The sequence below is a fragment of the Bactrocera neohumeralis genome, chromosome 3, assembly GCF_024586455.1.
Source record: "Bactrocera neohumeralis isolate Rockhampton chromosome 3, APGP_CSIRO_Bneo_wtdbg2-racon-allhic-juicebox.fasta_v2, whole genome shotgun sequence".
Taxonomy (NCBI): domain Eukaryota; kingdom Metazoa; phylum Arthropoda; class Insecta; order Diptera; family Tephritidae; genus Bactrocera; species Bactrocera neohumeralis.
Window position 1 is genome coordinate 75,980,007 of NC_065920.1, and position 24,079 is coordinate 76,004,085.

Genomic DNA, 24,079 nt, shown 5'->3' on the forward strand with positions numbered 1-24,079 from the left:
TGCGTGTGCTTGTTCTCAAGAAAATCCGATACCAAATTGGCTATGTCAGTTCATTCTTTCAGTTACTGAATATGCATGAGTATTTTTGCTATGACCATTAGCTTGTCAGTTGGTTGCCTAAAATGGTGAATGTCAATAAACTTTACACATACATACATATGTATGTATGTATTTATTTTTCTTATTGTTGCTATTGTTTTTGCCACCCTGGCATTTCGTACACCCATCGAAACATATGTATTTGCATGTGTTTGTAGGTGTGTGCATATTTATTGTCGTCTAAAATGTCACATTATTAATCGATGATTATATTGAACGCATAAATATGGTCAAAACATTGTTCAATTCTTTTACGGCGAGACATTTTCAAAATGACAAATATTATTTTCTACCGAAGGTCATTGACCTTTGACTTCTAAAATCTGGAAAAGTCCTTTGACATAGTGTACATACCAATTCCATTAACCACCACTAGGCTATTTTTCTAATTTGCTTCGGATATTCCCCAATAGCTGTCACAGCGGAATCGCTGGAAACTGTAAAGCGAATGAACTGGCTATGGAGAAGTTTGGAGTCGAGTCGGTTCTCCGATGTCTAGTTGCGTTCTGGTGTTCCAGTGAGCTCAGCAGGCGCTGATAAACGGCCAGAACTTGTTCGACTGCGAAATTGTTCTGACTCAGTGTGAACCGATAGAAGTCATCCAAACTTCAAGGTTTTAGCAGAGTCAATCTCGCCTCAATTAAAGGTGTTTTGAATGGACACTGTCCAAAAGGCAATTTGGAGAAAGATGAGGTGGAATCATCTTGTCACTTCCATCTATATTTTCAACGTATGCCAGACTTAGATTGGAATATCTCCGTAGACACATCATTGGAAAACCTATTGAAGTTGCTGGTGCGCACAAAACGTTTACCTTAAGAAATCATCCCAACTACTGCCTCTTAGCATAGTCAATCTCTGTGCTGTACATTCCAATACCATTAACCAGTACCAAGCTATATCTCTAATTTGCTTCGTCGGACGATGAGAATCCGGCGATCTATCTTTTAGAAATTTATGAGTACCACAAAGGACGAATATCTGCCCATGTGAGATTCATCTAGTTTCGATCAAACCTACGACCCAACCTAACCGGTCCACAAGAGTTTCATTAAGAGAACTTTTTTCTTCTCTTCGATCCGAATTTCCAGCTGGTCATGGTCCGTTTGGTTAACGTGGCGCTAGTACATATTGTTTCTAAGCTCTTCAGTTATGTTTAGAGTACTTTTTTCTAACGGAGTCTCAAATGCAAGCACTCTGGTAGATTCTAATCCAATAAAACGAATTCGGAGTGTAGTCATTGACCCTTTGAAATATTTTAACGGAAACTCTCAAAAGTTTTCGACTAATTTACTTTCTTTTACAGAATCACAAATGTCCCAGATTTTTTAACCTTAATCTGGCAAAAGCGGGACGTTCTGGAATCACAAATGTCCGAGGTGCTTTAGCCTTAATCTGGCAAAGGCGGGACATTCTGGAGTGAAATGTTGAGATGCTTCTATATTATCTACTTTTAAGCAACCAATAAAATATTTAATTTTACCGCTTAAATCCCGATTGGGCAATGTCTAGTTAGAACTCCAACAACCTTGAAAAGTGGACTTTTTTGAGAACTCCCTATACATCTTACATTTTATTTTGGACCGGACGATATCCAGTAGAGAAACAAAAGCCAACCAAGCTCCTACCCATTTCCATTCTCCAGTTTGAAGATCGTAATGCCTAACCTAGCAACTTCATCAGCCTTGCTGACCAAACCAGTCTAATCATTTAGTAATTTAATGCTAGAGATAAGGAATCTAGATATCCGTTCACTACTCATATTAGGATTAGATTCCAAAAGATTTCCTAACTCGTGCCTATCGAGCCGCTTTTATCAATATTAATTACGAACCATTGAGCTATGACATTAGGAACTATTTAATTGTAATGAGCATAAAGTCTAAGTAAGCCTAGTCCAGAATAAGTATCGCATAGAAAAATTTGTATATTCAAACCATTAAACACTACATATTCTTCGAAATCAGTTAGGAGGTCGGTACTACTTATTGGACCCATTTAATATCGAGTTCATTAACTTTACAGAACGAATTGAATTTTAAGCGTAGTTGACAGATTACTGTGACATTAATAGTCGGCCATCAATTGTTTCGCACGACCCTATCACTCATGCCTCGCGGCGCCTCGTGTTACCAGCCCAAATTGATTGACTTGAATAGGAACGAATAAAACTCAATTAATCTAACAGCGCATATTTTTAATTTTATTGTCGTTATTATTTTTAAGCACCCGAGAGAGAGCGAAAGGTTTATATTTTGTGGTAAAATTAAACTAAAAGCAAAATAAAAACGAGGAAATTAAAATAAAATGGCGCTACGACTGACATAAATCACACATGAGAATTACCAAAACAAACATAAACAAGCAGCACGAGACCAGCTGACCCAACAAGACGACATAACAGAAGACAATGACAACTTTTCAAAACAACAAACATACGCACATTCAGTTGTAAATGAGAGTGTGTCAAACGTGGAGGCTGACTGCCGGCAGACAGACGAGCATCTTCACACGTCGCCCGGGGAGCGCGTAAGGAGGCGCTAGGTGCGGGGGAGCGCGCGCATGTGTGCGGTTAGGACAGCCCAGCAGGTGGGCAGTTGACAGTTAAAAATTTTCTTAGTATTCATTTTAACTTTTTTGTGTGTTCTTCGAGATTTTGTATTTTTTATTGACCGCTTAATGGGGGAAGGCAATGTGTGTTGCTGTCGCTGTTGTCTTGGCTCTTTCGTAGACGCCAATTTTATAACCTAAAATGTGGAAATAGTCAGTTGAAATTTATTTATTAACGCGTATGTGTGTATGAGTGCCTTTAGCGCGACTCACTTCTTTATTTTTTATCACTTTATAACGTGGTTATGACAGACTGTGACAAAGCGTAGGGTGCAGCGGAGAAATTTATCGAAAAATAATTGGTTGACAGTCAAAATTATGTTATTAAATGAATGCCATAAGCTGCAGCTGGACTTTGGGCGAATAAGAGGAGATAGGGGGTTTGGTACTCCGACTTGAGCTCAATGGATATTGACTATTGTCTTTTATTAACTATTTTATATTATCTTTTCCATAATAGAATCCAAAAATAGTGAGAGAAGAATAATAAAACAGCATAGTGTTTAATAAGATTGCGTAATAAAATTATGTGTTGTATTTTTTATGGTTTTTACATTTCCAAATATAGAAATAATTTTCCACATGAAAAACATACTATACAACATCTTCTTCTTTATTGGCGTAGACACTGCTTGGCTCCAATCGGAGATTCCAAGACAGGTCCTTCTCCACCTGGTCTTTCCAACGGAGCGGAGGTCTTCCTCTTCTTCATCTCTCCCTCATCTTCCAAGATAGACCAAATCATCTACGACTTCGAAGTCGTGAGTGTGACGAGTGTTTGTTTGATGACAGGAGATATTTCGTCTTGTTCTCGTTCACTAGCACACTCATTTGTTTCGCTTCCTTATCCAGTTTGGAGAAAGCAGAGCTAACGGCGCCGATATTGAGACCAAAGAAATCAATATTATCGACGTACGCCAGAAGCTGTACGCTCTTATAGAAGATTGTACCTTCTCGATTCAGTTCTGCAGCTTGAATTGTTTTCCCCAGCAGTAAATTGAAGAAGTCGCACGTTAGGTCGCTTTGTCTGAAACCTCGATTGGTATCGAACCGCTCGGAGAGGTCCTTCACGATCCTGACGGAGCTTTTAGTGTTACTCAACGTCAGTTTACACATCCGGATAATTTTTGCGTGAGTTATGCAGACATCGCGGCATAAAGGCAGCTCCTTTTCATGCTGTCAAAAACAGCTTTGAAATCGACGAGGAGGTGGTGTGTGTCGATTCTCTTTTCCAAAACTTGGCGCATGGTGAATATCTGGTCAGTTGTTGATTTTCCAGGTCTAAAGCCAAACTGATAAGATCCAATCAGTTTGTTGACGGTGGGCTTTAGTCTTTCACACAATACGCTCGATAGAACGTTATATGCGATATTGAGGAGGCTTATCCCACGGTAGTTGGCGCATATTGTGGTGTCTCCCCTTTTTGTAGATTGGGCAAAGCACTCTTAAATCCCAATAGTCGGGTATGCTTTCATTCGACTATATGGTATGAAGGATGAAGTCATATGTAGAAGTTCACCCAAGTGAGGAAAGTTCTGTAAGCGTCATTCACTTGGGAGTTGCCACGACTTCCGGTCTTAGACCAATTATCCTTTGGGTAGCCAAAGAACATCCGCTTGAAGTCGAGCTAAAGTGAGAAGCTGAAAACTTTCCTTATGCGAGCCGTCCATCCACCTCTGTTAAGGACGATAATCGATTTATGGATCGACTCATCACGTGTTGGTTAATATTTGGGGTATAAAGTACGTCAATGTTGGAATAATATGAAAAGTCCTGAATCTTTTGCAAAAAATTTATGAAAAATTTAAATACGCATTATCTATTTGGAATTTTTGTTTTGTCAGTCCGGATCATTTTTGATCAGATGCTAAATCCATACTGTGGGCTTTATTAAATACATTTGACATCTGTTGTAATCAACAACTAACAAACTTCCCATTTCCTGTCTTTAGTCCTAAGGTTGTTCTGGTGTTTACTGAGCTTGTCTTGACTCTACAGGACCTCTCACATCTTTTTAAGGATTTTAAACTATTTAAGGACTAAACTTTCGAAATTCCCCTCTTAACCCTATAATCATATCCCCTCCAAAATGATATCTTATTGACAGCAAAATATTGACACCAGTGAGCACTCACAACAACTAAGCATGCGCACATTAAAGGGCAACAACAATGCAGTGAACAAGGCAGTCATATTCAGAGCAGCCGCGGCTGGAATGTGCAGAGCATTTTAATGGCGTGTTTGATTAGCGCGACAATTTCACGCAATGAATGCGAATTGGACAGCAAATTACCGCACCACTCCCATCGCCATCACTAGGCTCTTGGCAAGTCCAAGCCTAACTTCGTGTCGGCAATTGACAGCTGTGTTGGAAACGTGATGGAGCCAAGCGTCCTCAAACTCGTTGCAGCTTTAAAGCAGCCTTTCCCACCAATGCTCCCACTACACTTGCCACCTCTCTGTCGCCTGTCAATTGCCGGTTCTCGGTGTGTTGCATGTCTTGGCCCAGCACAGACCGCTGGAAACCGGCGACAGATAAGGATCGTGTTCGACACCATGTATTATAGGCAGTTCGTGTGCATGTTCGTGTTGTTACCTCTGCCACCGTCATTCGACAGCCTGAACGCATTGTTGGTCGCCGTTGTTATTGTTATTGTTTGTGTGAGGCTTTAAAAAGTTTTATTTATGGTTTTGCATGGCATCGTTGACTTGTTAAATGGGTGTTCCCTTTATTTACCGCTCTTGTATCCCCCTACAATGCACCCATTAACACGGCGGACCCAGCACACTCCACATTTGAGCGGAGACCATGCGAGTACTTACGGTCTTTTATGTTCTACAACCTTTATTCTTGTTGCTTGCGTTTTGCCTTCAACAATTCGGAATGTTGTAACTAATCAGCACCACCAACAAAGCAATAAAGGCAACAGCAACAGCGACAATAACAACAACAACAAGAAAAACAATAAAATTATAAAACAAATTGTCACTTGTCAGAAGCTGCAAACGTTTAAGGGCCCGCGATAAGCTCTGTGCTGCTGTTACTGTGGAGTCTTCAAGGCGCTTTTGAAAAAAGGATATTTGCAGTGACGAAGCTGTAGTGCTTACATAGGCATCACGTCCATTTTGACATATTCATGCCAATTTAAACAGTTATAAATGTCAGTTAAGTTGTTTGACAGCTCTTCGCGTTGTTTTGTTTTGTCAATAACAATTGTTGTGACAGATGTCAGGAAAAATCAAAGTTCTTCTAGCCATACAAGTAAACTTATATTCTTGAAAATCCATATTGGAAACTTAGAACTTAGAAGTAAGTTGTTTTAAGTCCGTATACACAAGCACATATTAAGGTATGATCACATCATCCTGGGAAGTTGCTTTAATTATGACATTAACTCAGGCTCAGTATGAAGGCGCAAAGAGAGATCCGAGGACTTTATTGAAAGAAAGTTTACGAAAGACAGCACGCCGTTTTGAGATCCATAGTCTTGTACAATGACGGATCTTTAGATTTAGAAAGAGTAGAAGCTTTTCTACAACTGATTAAACTTGTTTTGAATGTTATTTGTGAGTTCATAACGCTCAGAGAACAATTAAAGTTAGTTCTTGCATCGCATGTTCAAGAAAGGTCCACTTTTCTGACACCCATCATCGCTAAAGACGGTACGATCAACTGTACTGACTTTGTATAACTAGTGGTCACAAAGGAAGGATTTCTCTGTTTTGGCAGGACCAAGTCCAGCAGGAGTTGGCTTCACTTTATATGTTTTCGTACTTGGCCACTTTGTTCAATGAAATACTCCTAGCGCATCCTAATGAACTCCACTAAAATTGCTTATGTTGACTCCGTCACTAATTCTTACAGTGTTAGGTTAGGTGTAAAGGCAATAACCAGACTCTCAGTGGTAAATTCGATTAAAACCATCTGGGTATCCAGTCATATAGCAATGGAAAAAATCGAAGAGGCAGATAAATTAGTCCACTCGGGTATAGCCAGAGAGACAATGGACTCTAGAGAATCATCTCAGATCCTGGAACACCAGCAACACAAGTTAGTCCAGAGGACTCTAAATAACGTCTGTCCGTCCGTCAGTCCGTTTATCCGTCTGTATTAAGCGAACTAGTCGCTCAGTTTTTGACAACTTCTGCTCATTTTTCGGGATTTGGTATTCCCTCAAAACCAATACAGCTGTGTAAACTGACGCTGAGCAATACCAAAAAAAAAACGTCAGCATCGGGAAGGACCTGTCCGAGTCGCGGTTTCAGACAAAGCGAATTCCTATCGTCCGATTTTTTCAATCTACTCCTGTAAAAAATAATTCGAGCTGCAGAACTAAATCGAGCAGGTACAATCTTCTATTAGAGTGTACAGCACCCGGGGTACTCCGATGATATTGATATCATTGGCCTCAACAAGAGCGTCGTTATATCTGCTTTTTCCAGACTGAATAAAGAAGCGAAGCAAATGGGTCTGGTAGATATCGCACTCGCGACTTATCTCCCACGTCGCTGTTGACAGACATAACTTCATGAGCATGAGTAACTCATGAAATACAACGCTCAGAAAATAAAGTAAAGTCCTCTCTCGCCAACAGGACCAAGTAAGTAAGAACTTGAAATCTCCAGTTGCCAGGCGCGCTGGTGTAAACTCGGCTATAACCGCGTTAGCGGTATCTTCGCCATTATAGATGAAGTCGGAACATCTAAAATCGGATCACTATGGCAAATAGCCGCAACCAGACTGAACGATAGAGATCAAGCGATTGTATAGACAACTTTCCTATTTGACAAGTTCAAGACATTGCAAAAGTTTCCGAAGAAAAAATTCAGATCCATCCACTATGGCATATACATACAATAGCTGTCATTTAAGCTGACGGATCAAAATTAGGAAATCAATCTCTTTATATCCTTTTATGCCATAAAAATACACCTGTGAAGGTTATTACAGCTTCGATGTAGCCGAAATTAACGTTTTTCATGTTTTCGACAAATTTTTAGACCGAATAGGCCGAAGGGGTCACGAGGATAAGTGGGAATCTTTTATTAAGATATGTAACCGACTTTGCTTCACATTTTATGCTTTCTTTTGAAATGAGAAATATTTGTGCTTTTGCATTCTCTAACGCTGTGCCACTTGAAGCAAGACCATACGCCTGCCAGTTGCACGCGCATAATGCACACGTCAGTATTTAAAACACAGAAAAGGTGCTACATTCAGTGCATGTACTTACATATATGTATCTAGCTACACCCATAGATGCTGATGCACAAAAGATACGTAATATGTTTGATAGAAGTGTCACATTGTTTTCTATTTAACTCACCTTTTGTCGTCGCCGATTTAAAATGTGTTGCATTGCATTTTATTCGCTTTTGATACGCTTGCTGATCTTGCGGTTTCATGGTTTTAGTTATGGACATGCGCGCTTATTACGACGATTGCAGCTTTATAACCAAACAAGGAGAAATCATAGCAAATAAGAGGAAAAATGTCTACAAATTGTAGCGAGAAAACGAGAAAACTAGGAAAAAACGCGCAACCAAAGGTATTTTGAAATCTAAGATTTGTGAGATGTGCATGTGTTTGTAGGTGTGTATGCCTGTCTGTCCGTTGTGCTTTGTTGGCTAAACGCTTGAGAGTCAGCTTATCGACTGTCAATGCTTTGGGCGATAACAGCAGCAACAATTTCGACACCTTCGCGACAAATTAAAAAGAAATAAGTACATAAATAGAATAGGAACTTCAAATGTAGAAAGAGTTAAGGAGGGAAGTTGCTTCGCCGCTAATGCGCATGTCAGTGCACCAAGCTCCAAAGATTAAAATTCCACAGATTAACGATTAAATCATGTGTCTGCCTTCCTGTCCAATACAACTTATGCGCACGCACACATACATACAACCAAGCATACACACATTCACACTCCTGCATTTGAATATGCTCATGTGATTACTCTTCGCCTTTCGCTGCCTTTATTTCATTTATGCCAAATACTTGTGTGTGCAATACAACAAAAAGCAAAAAAAACTTTATTTGGGCTTGTATCGAAGCTATAATACCCTCCACAGGTGCACTTCTAATAGCATAAAAGGGTATAAAAAGATCTTTAACTTGGTCGACTTTTCGGTTAGTTTGTATGGCAGCTATATGTTATAGTTGTTCGATCTGAACAATTTCTTCGGATATTATAGCGTTGCCTCGAGCAAGAATATCTGTCAAATTTCATGATGATATCTCGTCGAATCAAAACGTGTTCTATACAGAAATTTGATTTCGATCGAACAGTTTGTATTGCAGCTATATGCTACAGTGGTATGTACGATGCCGTCAATTTCAATAACTTAGTAGCCGCTTGGGGAAAAAAGGACGCGTGTGAAATTTTAGGGCGATATCTCAAAAATGGCGTCAAGTTTTCAGCTTCCGCTGTCAAATATAACCAATATATAACCAGCATGTAACCAACATATAACCAGCAAATAACCAGCATATAACCAATCCATAACCAGCAAATAACCAACATATAACCAACATATAACCAAAATATAAACCAATATATAACCAACATATAACCAATATATAACCGTTTTATAACCAAAGCTCAAATTTTGCTTTAATATGAGTGGTTTCTATTGTATCGTTTTTCCTTCACCTGTAAACTAATGAAAAGTGATGTTATGCTATTTTGCATTTCAGGTGACGATATATGTATACTTTAGAGCAGTTCCAACATTTCCTTCTGGATGTTACAAACTTCCTGACAAACTTAATACACCCTGTTCAGGGTAGGTAGATGATAAGAATAAAAAATAATTCCTTACAAAATGAACAAGTGAAATAATTGTCCGTACGCATTGATCTAAACACGGTGTAGTCAACGCAGAAACGCAGTCAAAAGTCAGCCGAGTCCGCAACAACGCCGTAATCGAACTTGTCTCCACGACTAAGACGCACACCCCGCACGCCTCGTTGCATGCAGCACAACATGCAGCAACGCGCAAGCTTCGAATGGCGAGTCGACAATTTAATGATCGCCTATCGTGTACTTAAGTGAAAAGAATTAATTTCGACTTTATCTTAAACTGCCTAGCAGCAGCAGTTGAGCATGCGTGTTGACCACAGCGCGAACCACGACGCCACCAGCAAGCATTCTTCAGCGCACATGTGAATACACAGCTATACAAACATAAATGCTAACAACAACACACATAAATGCGTAAATGCATAACTGCCCGAGCGTGTGTCCGTCCGTCCGTCTATCCTCTTGGCTCGCAAGGCTGCACAGCTTATTTCGCTGTGTGTTGCGGCGCTGTTGGCAGCATGTATTGTCAGCCAGGTGACAAATCTTCGACAAAGTACCCTCCAAACACAACAACAATAGCATGCAGGCCAGCATACAACAACAACATAAGCAATAACCACCAAAGTTGCTTATTGTTGTTATGTTTCCCATGTCCAGCTGCTTACCTCCGCCTTATTGACATTTATTCTCACTTCTTATTTCTGTGATCGGGTTATGTGCGTGGACCCACAGCGTCGTTGCTCTACTCAATTCTAAGTGGCACGAACACAATGGAATTATCGGTATATTTAGGCCAAAAATGTGGCGCATACGTCCATACCAGTGGTTGTTGTTGTTATATTTTTTGTTGCAGCATAATATTGCTTGAACTCTTGGCCGTGACTGTTGAGCATCCGTTTGCTGAGAAATATGTTGCGTTCTGTTGAAAATTTTTACAAGCTTAGAAATATTGGTTCCTACGGTTCCAGCTGTCTTAATTTCCATCTAACTGCATTTTTGATCTCAAAGGCTTAAATGTTTAAACATTAAAGTTCCTCGATCGTTGACTAATACTTTCGATTTCAACGCGACTTCACTACAACGAGCTAAGAGGTATTTGAAGTCGCTAGTTCTGGAGTTATGTATACATTTAGCACTCCAGACAGATGGTTCAAAGTGGCTAATGGAGTGGGAGCCGGAATCTATTGCCCAAAGTTGTATCACTGACAACCCTTTAAACTTCCTGAATACTGCAGTATCTTTCAGATGGAAGTATTTGCGGTCAGGAAAGCGGCTGAAATAGCCAACAATGCAAGAAAGAGTTTTTTGAAGATCAATACCAGTAGCCGATAGCCAGTCAGCCATTAAGACAATAATCTCGCATCGCATTACGTCAGAGAATGTCCTTAGAAGCATGAAAGTAGTAGATGTGGCGACTTCCAGAACACAAAGGAGTTCCAGGAAACGAAATAGCTGATGAGATTGCAAAAAGTGCCAACCGTTTGGCTACCGACAAGAACAGGAAATACGGAGGTTCCTAATTAAATTGTACCATGAAATTTCCGAAAGGAGTGGCGGGTCCAGACGAGCGGGAATGGCTTAAGGGCTTGCAGAATCGCCGAGATCATATTAAAGAGCTCCGAAGGAAAACACGCAGGTTTTTAACTGGATAAAATGGGCGAAGACGTTTATTGGTAAAATGACAGGTCACAACCTACTGACATCACATGCGAGCATGAGAGAGACGCTGGCACACCTCCCATGTTTCTGTTCAACATTATCTAGGCGCGTCTTAAATATCTAGGAGCTTCGCAATTCAAGGTATCAAAAGAAACCGTTAACGTCCTGTATGACGAATACTTCAGCTCAAATTATACCTCCATTGACATTACTATGGTGAAGTAGGTCTATCTATGGCATGACAGCCGGCCAGTATAACCTACCCTAACCTTAGCTAACTTTATACTCCGGAAACAAGTCTCTCGTACTTTAGAAAGGCAGCCAGTTTGGTTGGTGTACGGTCCTGGAAGTTTATCAGCCTTACTACGTCACCCACCAAATCCACGTCCAGCTTTTTTCAAATATTCCCAACCATTTTTACAATCAGTTCTTCTTGTAAATTTGAATTACTCATCCGAAAACATTATTCCTCCAACAAATTATTTTCTAACTCATATTTTTATCTCCAAAGCGTGTAAAGAGCAAATACAATTGAAATCAGTGTGGTGCTATCAGATCAAAACAAGTGTCAAATGCATGTCGGCCATTTATCTAACCCGCTGCTTGCCGGTAAAAGTGCAGTGAGTTCCGATTGGCTGTGCCTGTGCTGTGACTGGCCTTTGTCAAGGCGTCGTGTAACCGTTGTTGTCATTTTGACACTTAAACAACGAAAATTACTGATTACGGTCAGTTTAGTGGACATGTAGCCAAATCTACTAAATTAATTGCTGGAGAACTTATTTACATACATACATGTAAGGTAAAATACAAAAATGACGGTGAAAGAGGAAAAAGTGGAGGAATAGAAATGGTACTTCGAGGAAATCATTCAAAAGCAGGTGTATGGCACACAAGCCACAATTTATGGACTGTTTAGAGTATAACTGCTAATAACTCTCCCCTCATTTCACATTTCCCCCAAAATATTTCCTCAAAAAAATACCCTCAGCAAAAATGTGTTTGTATTTAAGTGTGTTTTATGACTCACGTGTACATCACGCCTAAGATTTATACCGAACAACATTCGCTCAATTAAATTTATTGTCATTTGTAATTAATTTATTAAGTGCGGCTGCGCGGCAGCTCGTTAGTCCGTTTGTAAGTTCCTGCAGGGGGATGGGGATGCGCCGGTGTGCGCTTGTCTTTGTTGGAGCGTGTAAACTAACATTTGAATTCTGTGTATAAAACATGTTTTTGGTGTGAAAAGAAATGATTATGGCGTGACATGTTGTTGTAGCTTGATTTATGTGCGAGATTTTCGAGTTATCTGTCGCTGATCAACTTTGTGATAATTGTGCGGCGATCGTTTGCTTTGTGGAATAAACTTATGAAATTTTGGGTTATTTTAGAAGAAAAAAAATTTTGATTTAAGATTTCCGCACTATATGGGTTCATGGAAGTGCAACTCCGGCTTAACCTGCAGGACTTTAGTCCGGCGTCCTAGAGATCTGAAGCGAGGATGCTTAGTCATCCCTAGAAGTCCCCTGATAATGTCAGGATCGATCCCGTCCTTATCGAGGCATCAATCTCCGTCCAGTACTTGGAAAAGTGCTGGAAAAACTTCAGGAGCTAACGCGGCGTATATGGTCGGTGAGGCAGTATGGGTTCAGGAAAAGACCCAGTATAGAGGATACATGGTTTAATGTTCAGAATGTCGTTAAGAAGAATGTCAACAAGTATGTCCTTGGCATATTTGTTGACTTCAATGGGGCGTTTGACTACGTAAGCTAGGGTCGAGTGGTGCAACGGCTAGAGGAGTTTGGCTGTCCGAAATTACTCTTTGGTGGAGTTACTTTTGGGACAGAAAGGCCTCTCCACTCGGCATGAATGGGAGTGTGGAGTCGGAGTGGTTCACATATTGGGAACCTTATGATGAAGTGTCTACTTGGGCAGCTCAAACAACTCTGTAAGTATTCTGCGTATGCGGACGACCTTCTTCTTCTGGTCGAAGGTCGCTCGCGGTCTGAGCTAGAACGGGTATCTCCTAGAGATTGTAAAACTTGGGCTTTAGGTGTGGGGGTGGACATATCGATGGAAAAAACGGTAACAATGCTGCTTAAGGGCAGATTGTCGCCGGTTCGTCCACCGATTGGCCGGTTGAACAGGGTCAGCATCAAGTATGTGACGCAAGTGAAATACCTGGTCACCAGTCCAAAGCAGTATGGAAGCTCAACTAGTAGTAGTTTCGGCTACGACGTCGGACCGGAGACTTAATTCTGGTAATACGGGAAGCAGGAGCCATTGGAGGGAAGAACTGACACCTTGTCAGTTGAATGTGGAGTTGCATTACAACCGGGTGCCGGGCTCAAAGTATGCAGAGTTTTTAGATGGACCTCGAACCCTACCAAGTTGGTTAGTGTATCCATTCCATACTGCTGGAGCCGAAGAGCCACGACTGAGCAAGAAAGAAATACAACGGCGAAGAACTGATAAAAATTATAGGGACTTTCATCGAAGAACATAACAGAACTTAGATGAAAGTTGCGCATATGTAAGAAAATTGTCTGCCTTCTCGGTGTTTTTCAACTGTGTTAGCCGTTCAATCGAGCATCATACAAAATTCGATTCGCTCCTACTCCTTACGTTCTCTTCTCAGTCTAATCATACCTAAAAGTCTCCGGTTACGAAATAATCGGATCTGGGAAACCCAGAAGAATCAAATAATATCAAATGCATGGTCAAGACTCTCCCGTCTTGCCAAAACGTCTCTTTACACAGACATACCATAACTTCGAAGTTATAGACGTTCTCAATTCCATACATATCTACATATATAAGTAAAAATACTGGAACTGCTTTCGCATAACACTAAAAATCATATTAAAGTAAATAATAAAATTATCGAAATTGCAAACATCATTGGCAACGCCATTACCACCACCACTTCCACCACTCGATAGCCATCATCCACTGAACATACACATGCAGCGCTAAAACTAAGACTAAGACTAAACTGGATACTAACTGTATATGCACATACAGACATACCAAACAGCACTTAAGCATCTGCCTCCTCATTCATAGCTCCTAACCTCACTTTTTTTTGTAAATTATTTTTTGTTTTTCATAAGCATTCACGTCTAACTAGCGCTGGTAATCAGCGTTTCGCGTAGATTTTATGATAATTTCTAGCACAACACCTAAAACAGCGTTAGTCTTTGCCATCACGAGTGCCAAGTTCAAGTTTTTCTGCATGTGGCGCCTTCTTATTTTTATCGCCATCATCTTACTAAAATAATCATTATTGTTGTTGTTATGTTAGCGCCAGAAAGCATAACTGGCGTTGTACTTCCTAGTTTTGGTGAAAGAATATTCAATTGTAAATGCAGTGCTAAAATTAGATGGAGCTTAGCTGGTTGGAGGTGAGGAGATAGAGCAAAAGAGTAATAATTTTTCCTAGATTTTTCGGCCATTAAAGACTGTATATGTCATTTTCTATCCGTTCTTGCTCAACTTGTGTACAACTCGTTCTCAATGTGGAGCCAAAACAAGTGATCATATCACATTTAGGCTTGTCATCTTCAAGGTTAAGAATTTTCCTCTCTGAGACCAGACCTTATCAATTTATAGCGACAAAGATTTAAAGATATAATTATGCTCATTTGGACTTTGATATACTACCTCAATGTCTCAAACTAATTGTCCATATGACTAGACCCCGGTTATTATCCATATAGCTCACTAGTAAAGTCCGTTCATTGCAAATGAATTTTAAAACTACAGATCAGATTGAGTTTCACATCGACAATGTATTCTTCAAACATTAGGCATAAATTATTCATTCAAAGAATTAATCAATACAATTCTCGTGGAAGCCAAAGAGCCAAAGACCGGCGGAACACAAGCATAAAAGAACTCTGATCATTCGTACATGCTATAGGCTCCACTTGTGCTGACTTCACCTCAACATATGTATGTAATCCATACCACCCTCAAAACCAGGACACACTGTTTCTCTGATTATACCGTTATATGACGTCGATAACAAAACTTGAAATGTGCTCTTAAAGAGAATTTCATTGACTCCTAGCTTTGGACGGTTAAGAAGGTTTTACTATGTGTTCAGTGGGAAAATAGTCTTCCATAAACTGCAGACGCCCACCTTAAACCTTAGAAATCCACCAAATTTGCATAAGACACTAAATCCCGAAGAATACCTGGACAAACATATCGACGTCCCATCAACTTTTTATCGATTTCAAAGTCTTTCGACAACACTGAAAGCCTGCCTATTTGACACCATGACTAAATTTGGTATCCCTGCGAAACTCATACGTTTATGCAGAACTACGTTGAGCACAACCATCAGCTCCAACAAAATCGAGAAAGACTTCTCCGAACCGTTCGATACCGGACGAGGTTTTAGGCAGGTACTACTACTACTCTAAAAGTATGTACAATGGTACCGGGTTACGCAAATGCTATTGTTATCGTAAACCTTAACGGTACAGCCGTCAGCTTAGCCTTTTCCAGCCTAGAAAAAGTAGTGAAGGAGGCTGGTCTTGTGGTGAACGAGGACAAGACAAAGTACCTGGACGCCACACACAAAGATTAGTCGCTCTTGGGCATTACATCATTGTTGGCAGCTACATACATATACGTTTGAAAAAGTTAAAGTCTTTGTATATCTCGGAACCATCATAAGATTCACCCATAATCTAAGCCAGGAGGTCAAGTGCAGAATAACTCCGGCCAACAGATGCTACTTTGGGATCGGTAGGCAATTAAGAAGCATATCCCTTTGTCTTTTCCTCCTATTATACGCCGCAGAAACATAAACGATGACGAATAAAGATGAGAAAGCACTTGGAGCATTCGAAAGTTCAGTTCTTCGGAACTACTTTGTAGCCGTCCGCGTGAGCAATGAATATCGGAAAAGATGAAACCACGAACTTATGAGTTCTACAAGCACATGGTTATATCAGGCGCATAAAGGACCAAGCGTATAGAGCTCTGCTCGCACTTGGGATGCACATGCTAAGGATATATTCATCTGAGGCGACCCATGGTAATAATGCCAAAGAAGAAGAGAAGAGAAAAGAGGAGCTTTGCGAATCGACTGTTCCAGTTACTGGCCTGAACAACCGCGCCGTTAGTTCTGCTTTCTCCATAATGGATAAGGAAGCGAAGCAAATGGGTGTGGTAGTGAACGAGGTCAAGGCGAAATATCTCCTGTCATCAAGCTACTGTAGACTTCCACGTCGTAGATCGTATATAATTGCGTCTATCGTGAAACCAGTATTAACAACAACAACAATGTCAGCCACGAAATCCAACGCAGAATAATTCTTGCCAATAGGTGCTACAAAAACAAAACTCTAGTCACTCATGCTATATGGTGCAGAGGCATGGACGACGTATGGACGATAATACTCCACTCTGTTGGAAAGACCGAGTGGAGAAGATCCTGACTGCACTTGGAATATCCAATTGGCGCCACATTGCGAAAAGAAGAAACGACTGGCGCGCTGTTGTTAACTCGGCTATAACCGCATAAGTGTTGTCCACGCCAGTAAAGAAGAAGAATTTCCGAAACTTTAAAACGGTACTTTATATATATTATACATGCATTGTGGGCTCTCCTAAAACGTGAAAACTACTTCAGTATATCAAATATAAAACAAAGAGAAAAGGAAGAGAAGAGACAACGGAAATGATACCGCTAGCACTGTCCACAAAATAGGTCATTGAACAAATATTTTTGGGGCGATTATTTAGACGAATAAACAAACAAGGAAAGTAGAGGTAAAAGTATGAAAATATCGTGAGCAGCTGGACGATAATTGAATGTCCTGTTTGTTATTTGAAGAATTCTCAAGTGTAGGAGTGAAGCGCCACTCTTGATTTGACTTTGCAACAGCTGAGTCTTGAAACAAGAGTCCAAAGTTAAACAAATATTTGCATATGAGAAATTATTTATTTGCAATCAAATATCCTTTCTACAATCTCGCTGCTGATCAGCATAGCCAGGGCTAAGCGAATGGTCAGGGTGCTGAGGAAATAAACTGCGCTGTGGTTTGGTGTTGGAGTAGAAATAGTTTTTGCCGTTCATTCATAAAAAATGGCTTTTTTTCAACTCATGCAGATGCCATGTCATTGAATATGGCTCGTTGTGAAACCATGAATGAACGCCAATATTTATATGGCTGCGCATGCGAGGGAGCATACAAATGTACATGCATGTGTGTGCATATGTGTGAGTGCTGGAGATAGACGACTTTTTTCTGGTAAAAACACAAATAAAGTGAAATGAAATGCACTCAAGGTAACTTCCTATGGTGTCGAATTACTAAGGTGTACAACGCATCGTGTGTACACACACATATACAAACACGCGTACATAGATGTTATGTACATATATAAAAAACTAAAACTGTTTGCTCAACGAGGCGTTTGGGACAGTGCATATCGGCGGCAGCTGCAGGGCTGTTATATGTATGAATGTAGGTAAATATGCACAGCACTGATTTCTATAGGCGCACCTTGCTTCACATCTTAAAAAACGATGAAAAATATTGAATGTTCTGAATGTTCAATTAACTACCGCAGAAGTTGTGGTGACTAATCCAGCTCCCACGAAGTTAGGTCTCCTTAGTCGAAGCGAAACCGGGATGCATCAAAATTAAGGATCACCTAAAGCACCCTGAAAAATGTTAAAACCGACCTTAGGTACTGACTGTAAGGAGAAAACGCTTGAAAGTCTAGTTCCTAGGGAAGTTGGGTCTCCTTAGCGGGAACGGAATTCGACTTTTATCCTATTATGGACTATCTCTTGAAAGAAGCTTTCGTTCAACCGACTGAAGAGCTTATTGAAGTACTAATAAAGGAATATTTCTTAAAACGATCTTGCGCACTGAAGTCAAAGAGGAAACGCCTGAAAGTTGAGTCCATTTCCCCCGAAACTTGGGTCTACAAGTATTTAGCCGGAATGCAACTCGACTTTTATACTGTTAAGAACTATTGAAGCATACTGAAACAAATTTTTGTTCAGCCGACTGAAGAGCTTATTGAAGTACTAATAAAGGAATATTTCTCAAACTGCAAAGAAGAAACGCCTGAAAGTTGATCGGAGTTCAGTTCCCACGAAAATTGGATCCCTTTAGCCGGAACGGAACTTTACTTTTATCCTTTTAAGGACTATCTAACTGAAGCATCCTGAAAGAAGTTTTCGTGCAACCGGCTGGAGAGCTTATTGAAGTACTAAGAAAGGAATATTTCTCAAACCGATCTTGCGCACTGATTCCAAAGAGGAAACGCCTGAAAGTTTATCTAAAGTTCAGTTCCCACGAAAATTGGGTCTCCTTAGCCGGAACGCAACTCGACTTTTATACTGTTAAGGACTATCGCGACAAACAAAAACGGGTCGATGACATCACGAAGATGACTCAAACTACAACGGCCACGAATCGCAGCAGAGACCTCTACATACACACAAGACAAGTATATTTCCGTTATTCTAAAGCTAATATAGACTACAAAGTGACAATAAGGGCTACATCAACACATCCAAGGAAACACAGATTGTCATATAGGGTCTAACTTCCTTACCAAAACCGTACTTTTTTACTATGTAGACTTTTTCTGTAGATGCATCGTAGGTAACACCTCCATTTCCATATCCATGGTCAGTTGTAGTCGATATCACTACGAGTATAAGACCTTTGAAAACAAATTTAGTGTCTCAAATCAACAACGTACCCCAAAATTGATGAGATTAGTTCTCAGAGCGTCTCTCTAATCCTGTTCAATAATTCTAGCTGATTCACTTAAGAGTTAAAAGAAGATATTATCAATAATCCCCCAAAGAAAGGATGACCTTTAAATGTGAAAATGACCTTAATAAAGTTACTGCCAAAATTAGCGAAGACTTTTTTCGGAACTCGACGATGGATTTAGAAAGGATGGCTTTCGTCAAACAATGCAGTTTGTTGGTAAGTGCTCCGCACTTTATGTAGCTTTCATAGAACTAGAAAAAGCCTTCGACACGCTATACTAAGATGCGATTTGAGTTGTTCTGAATTGTAAAGGAATCAGATGCCCTAATCGATCTCAAGAAGGACTCTCTAGGTGCCAATTTCTTGCTGCCTTCATAAAAAGGATTTGTCATAAAAAGCAGACCAACTGTGAAGATAACAAGCTCCTCCTTCCTGTTTGGTTTTTTTTTCAATTATTTTGGGGGTGTTTTTTACGTGGCAGGTCGCAAACCCAGCGCACAGCCCTGGGGAGGGATGTTTCGCATTCTCACTTTAGCTCGCCTTTAAACGGATGTTTATTCGCTACCCAGAGGATACATGGTCTACCACCGGAAGTCGTGAGCTGCTTGAGCCATATGTAAAAAAATCGTTTCTGGCCACTCCCAAGTGAATTGCGCTCAGAGAACTTTCTTCACTTGCATGGACTTCCACGCATGGCTCCATCCTACAAGCTTCTAACCAGCATATTTAAAGTAGAATCGATGCATTCTATGATTTAAAGCTCAACAACTGTTTTTACGAATCGATTTTTAATTGCCGCTTTCTTTGTTTACTATTTTATTTACAAAAAATTAAACAAAACTAACAAGTCCCTAGTGGCCACTACAAACTATATATCGCTTTCATATTAACGAGCACATTCACAGGCTAATACAATAATTAGATGCCACACATATGTACCTAATGTTCCCCAAAATATTTAGCTTCAGCATGATGGGAGAAAAAAATCACAGTTTTCCCCTCACGCCTCACATCACTGTGAATCTTCTTATTGGTACTGAACCCCAACAATCGAGTTGTTCACATGATAAATTTATGCGGTAATCGCTGTCAACACTTCAATTAGCTGCCACGCTACTCTGCCGCACTTCAGGAAGTGCCAAGTGTAGTCTGTTGATGAAGTCTTGAGTGTGAAAATCGGCATTTCTATGTACACAAAGTGTGGGAGACGTGTAAAAGAAGCATTAGCTTGAAGTTTGACTTCGCAGTTACGCATGCGCATGAAAGCAGACAGCATTGGGTGATAAATTAAAAAATAATTTGTGTTGACATTTTATACTTCTGTAGCTACTTATGTGTTTACACACAAAAATATATGTATTTACATGTGTATACATGTTGGAGCATTGAAAAATTAAATATTTTGATTTATAATAAAGATGGCGATTCCATAGAATAAGTGCGAAGATATGAGAATATATTTATTAAACTATAATACCCTTAACAGGTACATTGCTTTTGACATAGGAGGGTATAAAAAGATGTTTATGTTGCGTTTGATTGGTCACTTTGTATGGCAGCTATACGCTATAGTAGTCCGATCTGAACAAAATATTCGGAGATTATAGCAATCCTTTGGAAAGTATTCCACCTCAAATTTCGGGAAGGTAACTCGTCAAATAAACAAGTTTTCCATACAAGCACTTGATGCCGATCGTTCAGTTTGTATAACAGTTAAATATCTGCTGTAGTGGTTCGATATCGGCTGTTCCGATAAACGAGCAAGTTCTTTGAGAGAAAAGAACGTATGCCAAATTTCATAGCGATATCGTAAAATCTGAGGGACTGACAAAGACAGACGACTAGTTAGCCATGTCGCTAAATAGACTTAGATGGTCATATTGATCTTTTATGTTATTGTTGTTTTAACGGGTGCCTAATCTCCGTTAGGATGGTGAGGATTAGCTAAGTTGTCGTCAACGTCATTCAACGGAAGGCCCAAAAACGTGCTGTTTCCACGAGGTCGGACCAAGGGGTGAGTGGTGAGGGGTGTCAGATGGGTGGGGATGGTGGGCAATGCAAAGAGGTGGCCAATGTCATGCGGAGACTTATTGCACGAGAGACATATATTAGATACGTCGGAGTCTATTCTGGATAGGTAGCAGTTTAACCTACAAGAATATCCAGAACGAAGCTGTGCAAGGGTCACTCTCGTTTCTCACGGCAACTCCAGCTCTTCGTTTGCAATAGGTGGTGGTTTGACTCCAAGTACTTCCATTCACTGAAAGGGAGTCGATGAAGGTGTTGATGGCTCCACTGTGAATGGCGATCAGTGCTTATGAGAAGTGAATTGCGCCCGAAGTCTGGTCGGCGTATTGTCTGATGTCGTCGACATAGTTGAGGAATGACCTCTTGATGTTCCTAGGTTCCGCTCTATGAAGGTGACTGCAAGGATGGTTTCTGCGAAATCACTCCAGCAAGAACTGCTTGGAGAGGAGTTCGTTATGATCCTTAACTGGGAGCATAAGGGCCTCACTATGCAGGAGTTGAATAGGAGACATCAAAAGGTATCCTATCTGCAATATTATGGTCAGTCTGTACTCCTTCGTCCGAAAGGTCGTAAATGTGGTCGCTGTGGATTTAGTGGGGGAGGCTATTAAATCCCGTGCAGAGAGGAAGCAAAAACGGTCGGAGAGATAGCCGTTTAGCTTCGAACACATACCAACGTGCAATCAATAGCGTACGAGGTGATAGAAACTAGCTCTGGTGGCCGTGGGAGTTTCGAGATAAAAAAGTTAAGCAATAGCGGGGAGAGGACACCACCCTGTTGAACCCCTTGTTGATTCCTTCTCAATTTTGGGGTTTTACCTCTAAATTATACGAATGATTGACGACCACTCAAGTAATAGTGGTCCACCTCTTCAGTTCTGGAGGGAGCGTAGTTTTTTCTATGTCCTGCAGAAGCGGTGTGTGACTGTGTCAAAGGCTTTTTCAATACCGAAAACTCTAGTTTTCCAAATAATCTACTTGGTAACACAAATTGTGATCATTTTTCAACTTCATTATGCAAAAAATTTTAGATTAACCTACCTGTGAATTGAGATGTGAGCAAAATGAAATAGTGTTTACTGCAGCTCCTTGCAATTTAAGCGTAAAAAAGAAGAATGTTTATCTGTATGGGTGCATTGTGGCTGAATATTGCATATTTTTCAATTAAAGCGTTTAATAGTATCATAATTGCATACCAATTTCTTTCACAACATTGTGCAATAGAAGCAACTGAAAATTAAAAAATTAAAAAAAAATAATTAAAAATCAAAAAATAATTAAAAACTAAAAAATATTTAGTCTACATTATGCCTCGCGTCGAAATATCACACCTCCGCTCCAATTTCGGCTGTGGCGTCCACTACTCATCCGCGTACGGTTTGTAGCTAACGATCTGGCGCGCCAATATGTTAAGTATCTCACGCGCTTGCACATCTTGGTGCTCGTGTATGATGCCCGTAATGCGCGCACACTCTTTGATGTAATTCTCCAATTCACGTGAATTTAGCGGCTTACTGGCATCCTTCGCCGTAATGGACTGCACACATTTGCTGGTCATATTGGCCAGTTGTGTGCGCGCGGCGCTGAACACCTCGTCCAAATCGAAGAGCTCGAGTGGTGGAGCGGCAGGCTCGCTGAAGATGGGTGGGAAAGTCTGAAGCGATGGCGAAGAATAAAATATTAGATATATTTGTACTTAATGCATTTTTTTTTTAATTTTAACACAAACCGCTAACTGTAATGGCGGCAGCGGAATCTCAAATTGCGGCTTAATTATTTTTAACGGTTCATATTTGACATTCAATTGTTCGTATGTCGTCATTACATCCTTCAGCAGGCGATTACTTAGCGAGTAGATTGTCATGTCGAACATTTGTTTGAAATCGGCAGGTGTTTCGGTGCCGCCAATGGAGTCGATCAGACAAGCTTTCGGCAAATCAGCAATGAAGGCGATATCGGTAAATGTTTTATTGTCGTTTATCTGTAAAAACCAGCGGAAGGCAGCAATTTCGCTTAGTCAATTATTTAAGTTTGCTTAATCATATTTCAAACGTTTCCCCACCTCCACATCGTTGAAGTCCAAATGCGAATATTGTATTTCATTGCCGCCCAAAAGTTGTATAAAATATTCCAATAACGCGTCGTTTGTCTTATCACTCTGCAAATACTTATCGTGCCACATGTAGCCAGAGCCGATGGCGAGTATCTTGCCACCATGCTCGTTGACGTAGTAACCAGCTAGTGGTCTAAAAAGCGCCAAATACTACAAAAGTGTACCCATTTAAAATCGAAAACGCTTACCGATTAAAGGGATAAACAACCGGTCCTGTGCTTAGTAGCACATTCGCCGGTTCTGAGACGTTTAGCGTCGCGCCGTATGGATACTGAAAGTGTATTTTGTATTTCTCATCGCTAAAGTCATAATCGACCATCTCGATATCTTGTTTGATCAAATGCCGCCACATCGACTCGCAAACCACCCCACCGCCGATAATGCACTCCTTAGGATGGAAATTTTTGTAGTAATGTGGGCGCACAACGGTGTCTGAAAGATCAAATATGTGCATGTTAGGACCCACTGGCGTTCCTATATTCCGTCAAACTCACCGCTATTTATGTAGATGCCATATTGTTCTAGAAAGAAATTCACATTTGTATTGAATTCCTGTTCGCCACCTTCGCCGAGCAACACCCACAATTTGCCACCCTTTTCCACAAATTCCTTCAACACTTGAAACTCTTCCTCGGTGAAGCGATCCTGCGGTCCGGCCAGCACAAATATGCCCACACGCTGCAACCGTTCTTTCTTCAGCTCACCATCGCTCCTATTAGACAGCTTTTTAACGTCATGTTGAACAAACTTTGCTTTATACTTACTGTTCAACTTTCCAATTTACTTTCAGTTTGCGATGCAACATTTTATAGTTATCCGACAATTGGAAACGTTCATTTTTCGATATGTCAAAGCAAATGACACCTTTAGACATTTTTCAGTTATTACAATTTTTTATTTTTAAGTAATTAAAATGTTAAATGCATTAACGCAGTGTATTTTCAACAAGCCGGCTTGTGTTGTTCGTTTCCGTTTCCTAGCAACACTTCATTGCAATTCGATTTGAATAAGTTTA

The 24,079-nt window shown here is 40.3% G+C and overlaps 1 protein-coding gene across 1 annotated transcript; it reads right to left on the reverse strand.

The window, feature by feature from the left end:
* Window positions 1–22,069: 22,069 nt before the first annotated feature.
* LOC126752254 (intraflagellar transport protein 52 homolog) lies at window positions 22,070–24,026 on the reverse strand. The gene is made up of 6 exons (XM_050462928.1): window positions 23,829–24,026; window positions 23,559–23,776; window positions 23,253–23,496; window positions 23,014–23,197; window positions 22,681–22,932; window positions 22,070–22,605 (listed from the first exon to the last, which is right to left on the reverse strand). The coding sequence occupies exons 1-6, from the start codon at window positions 23,936–23,938 to the stop codon at window positions 22,312–22,314; spliced, it is 1,302 nt and encodes a 433-aa protein (XP_050318885.1). The 5' UTR covers window positions 23,939–24,026; the 3' UTR covers window positions 22,070–22,311.
* Between the last annotated feature and the right edge of the window lie 53 nt (window positions 24,027–24,079).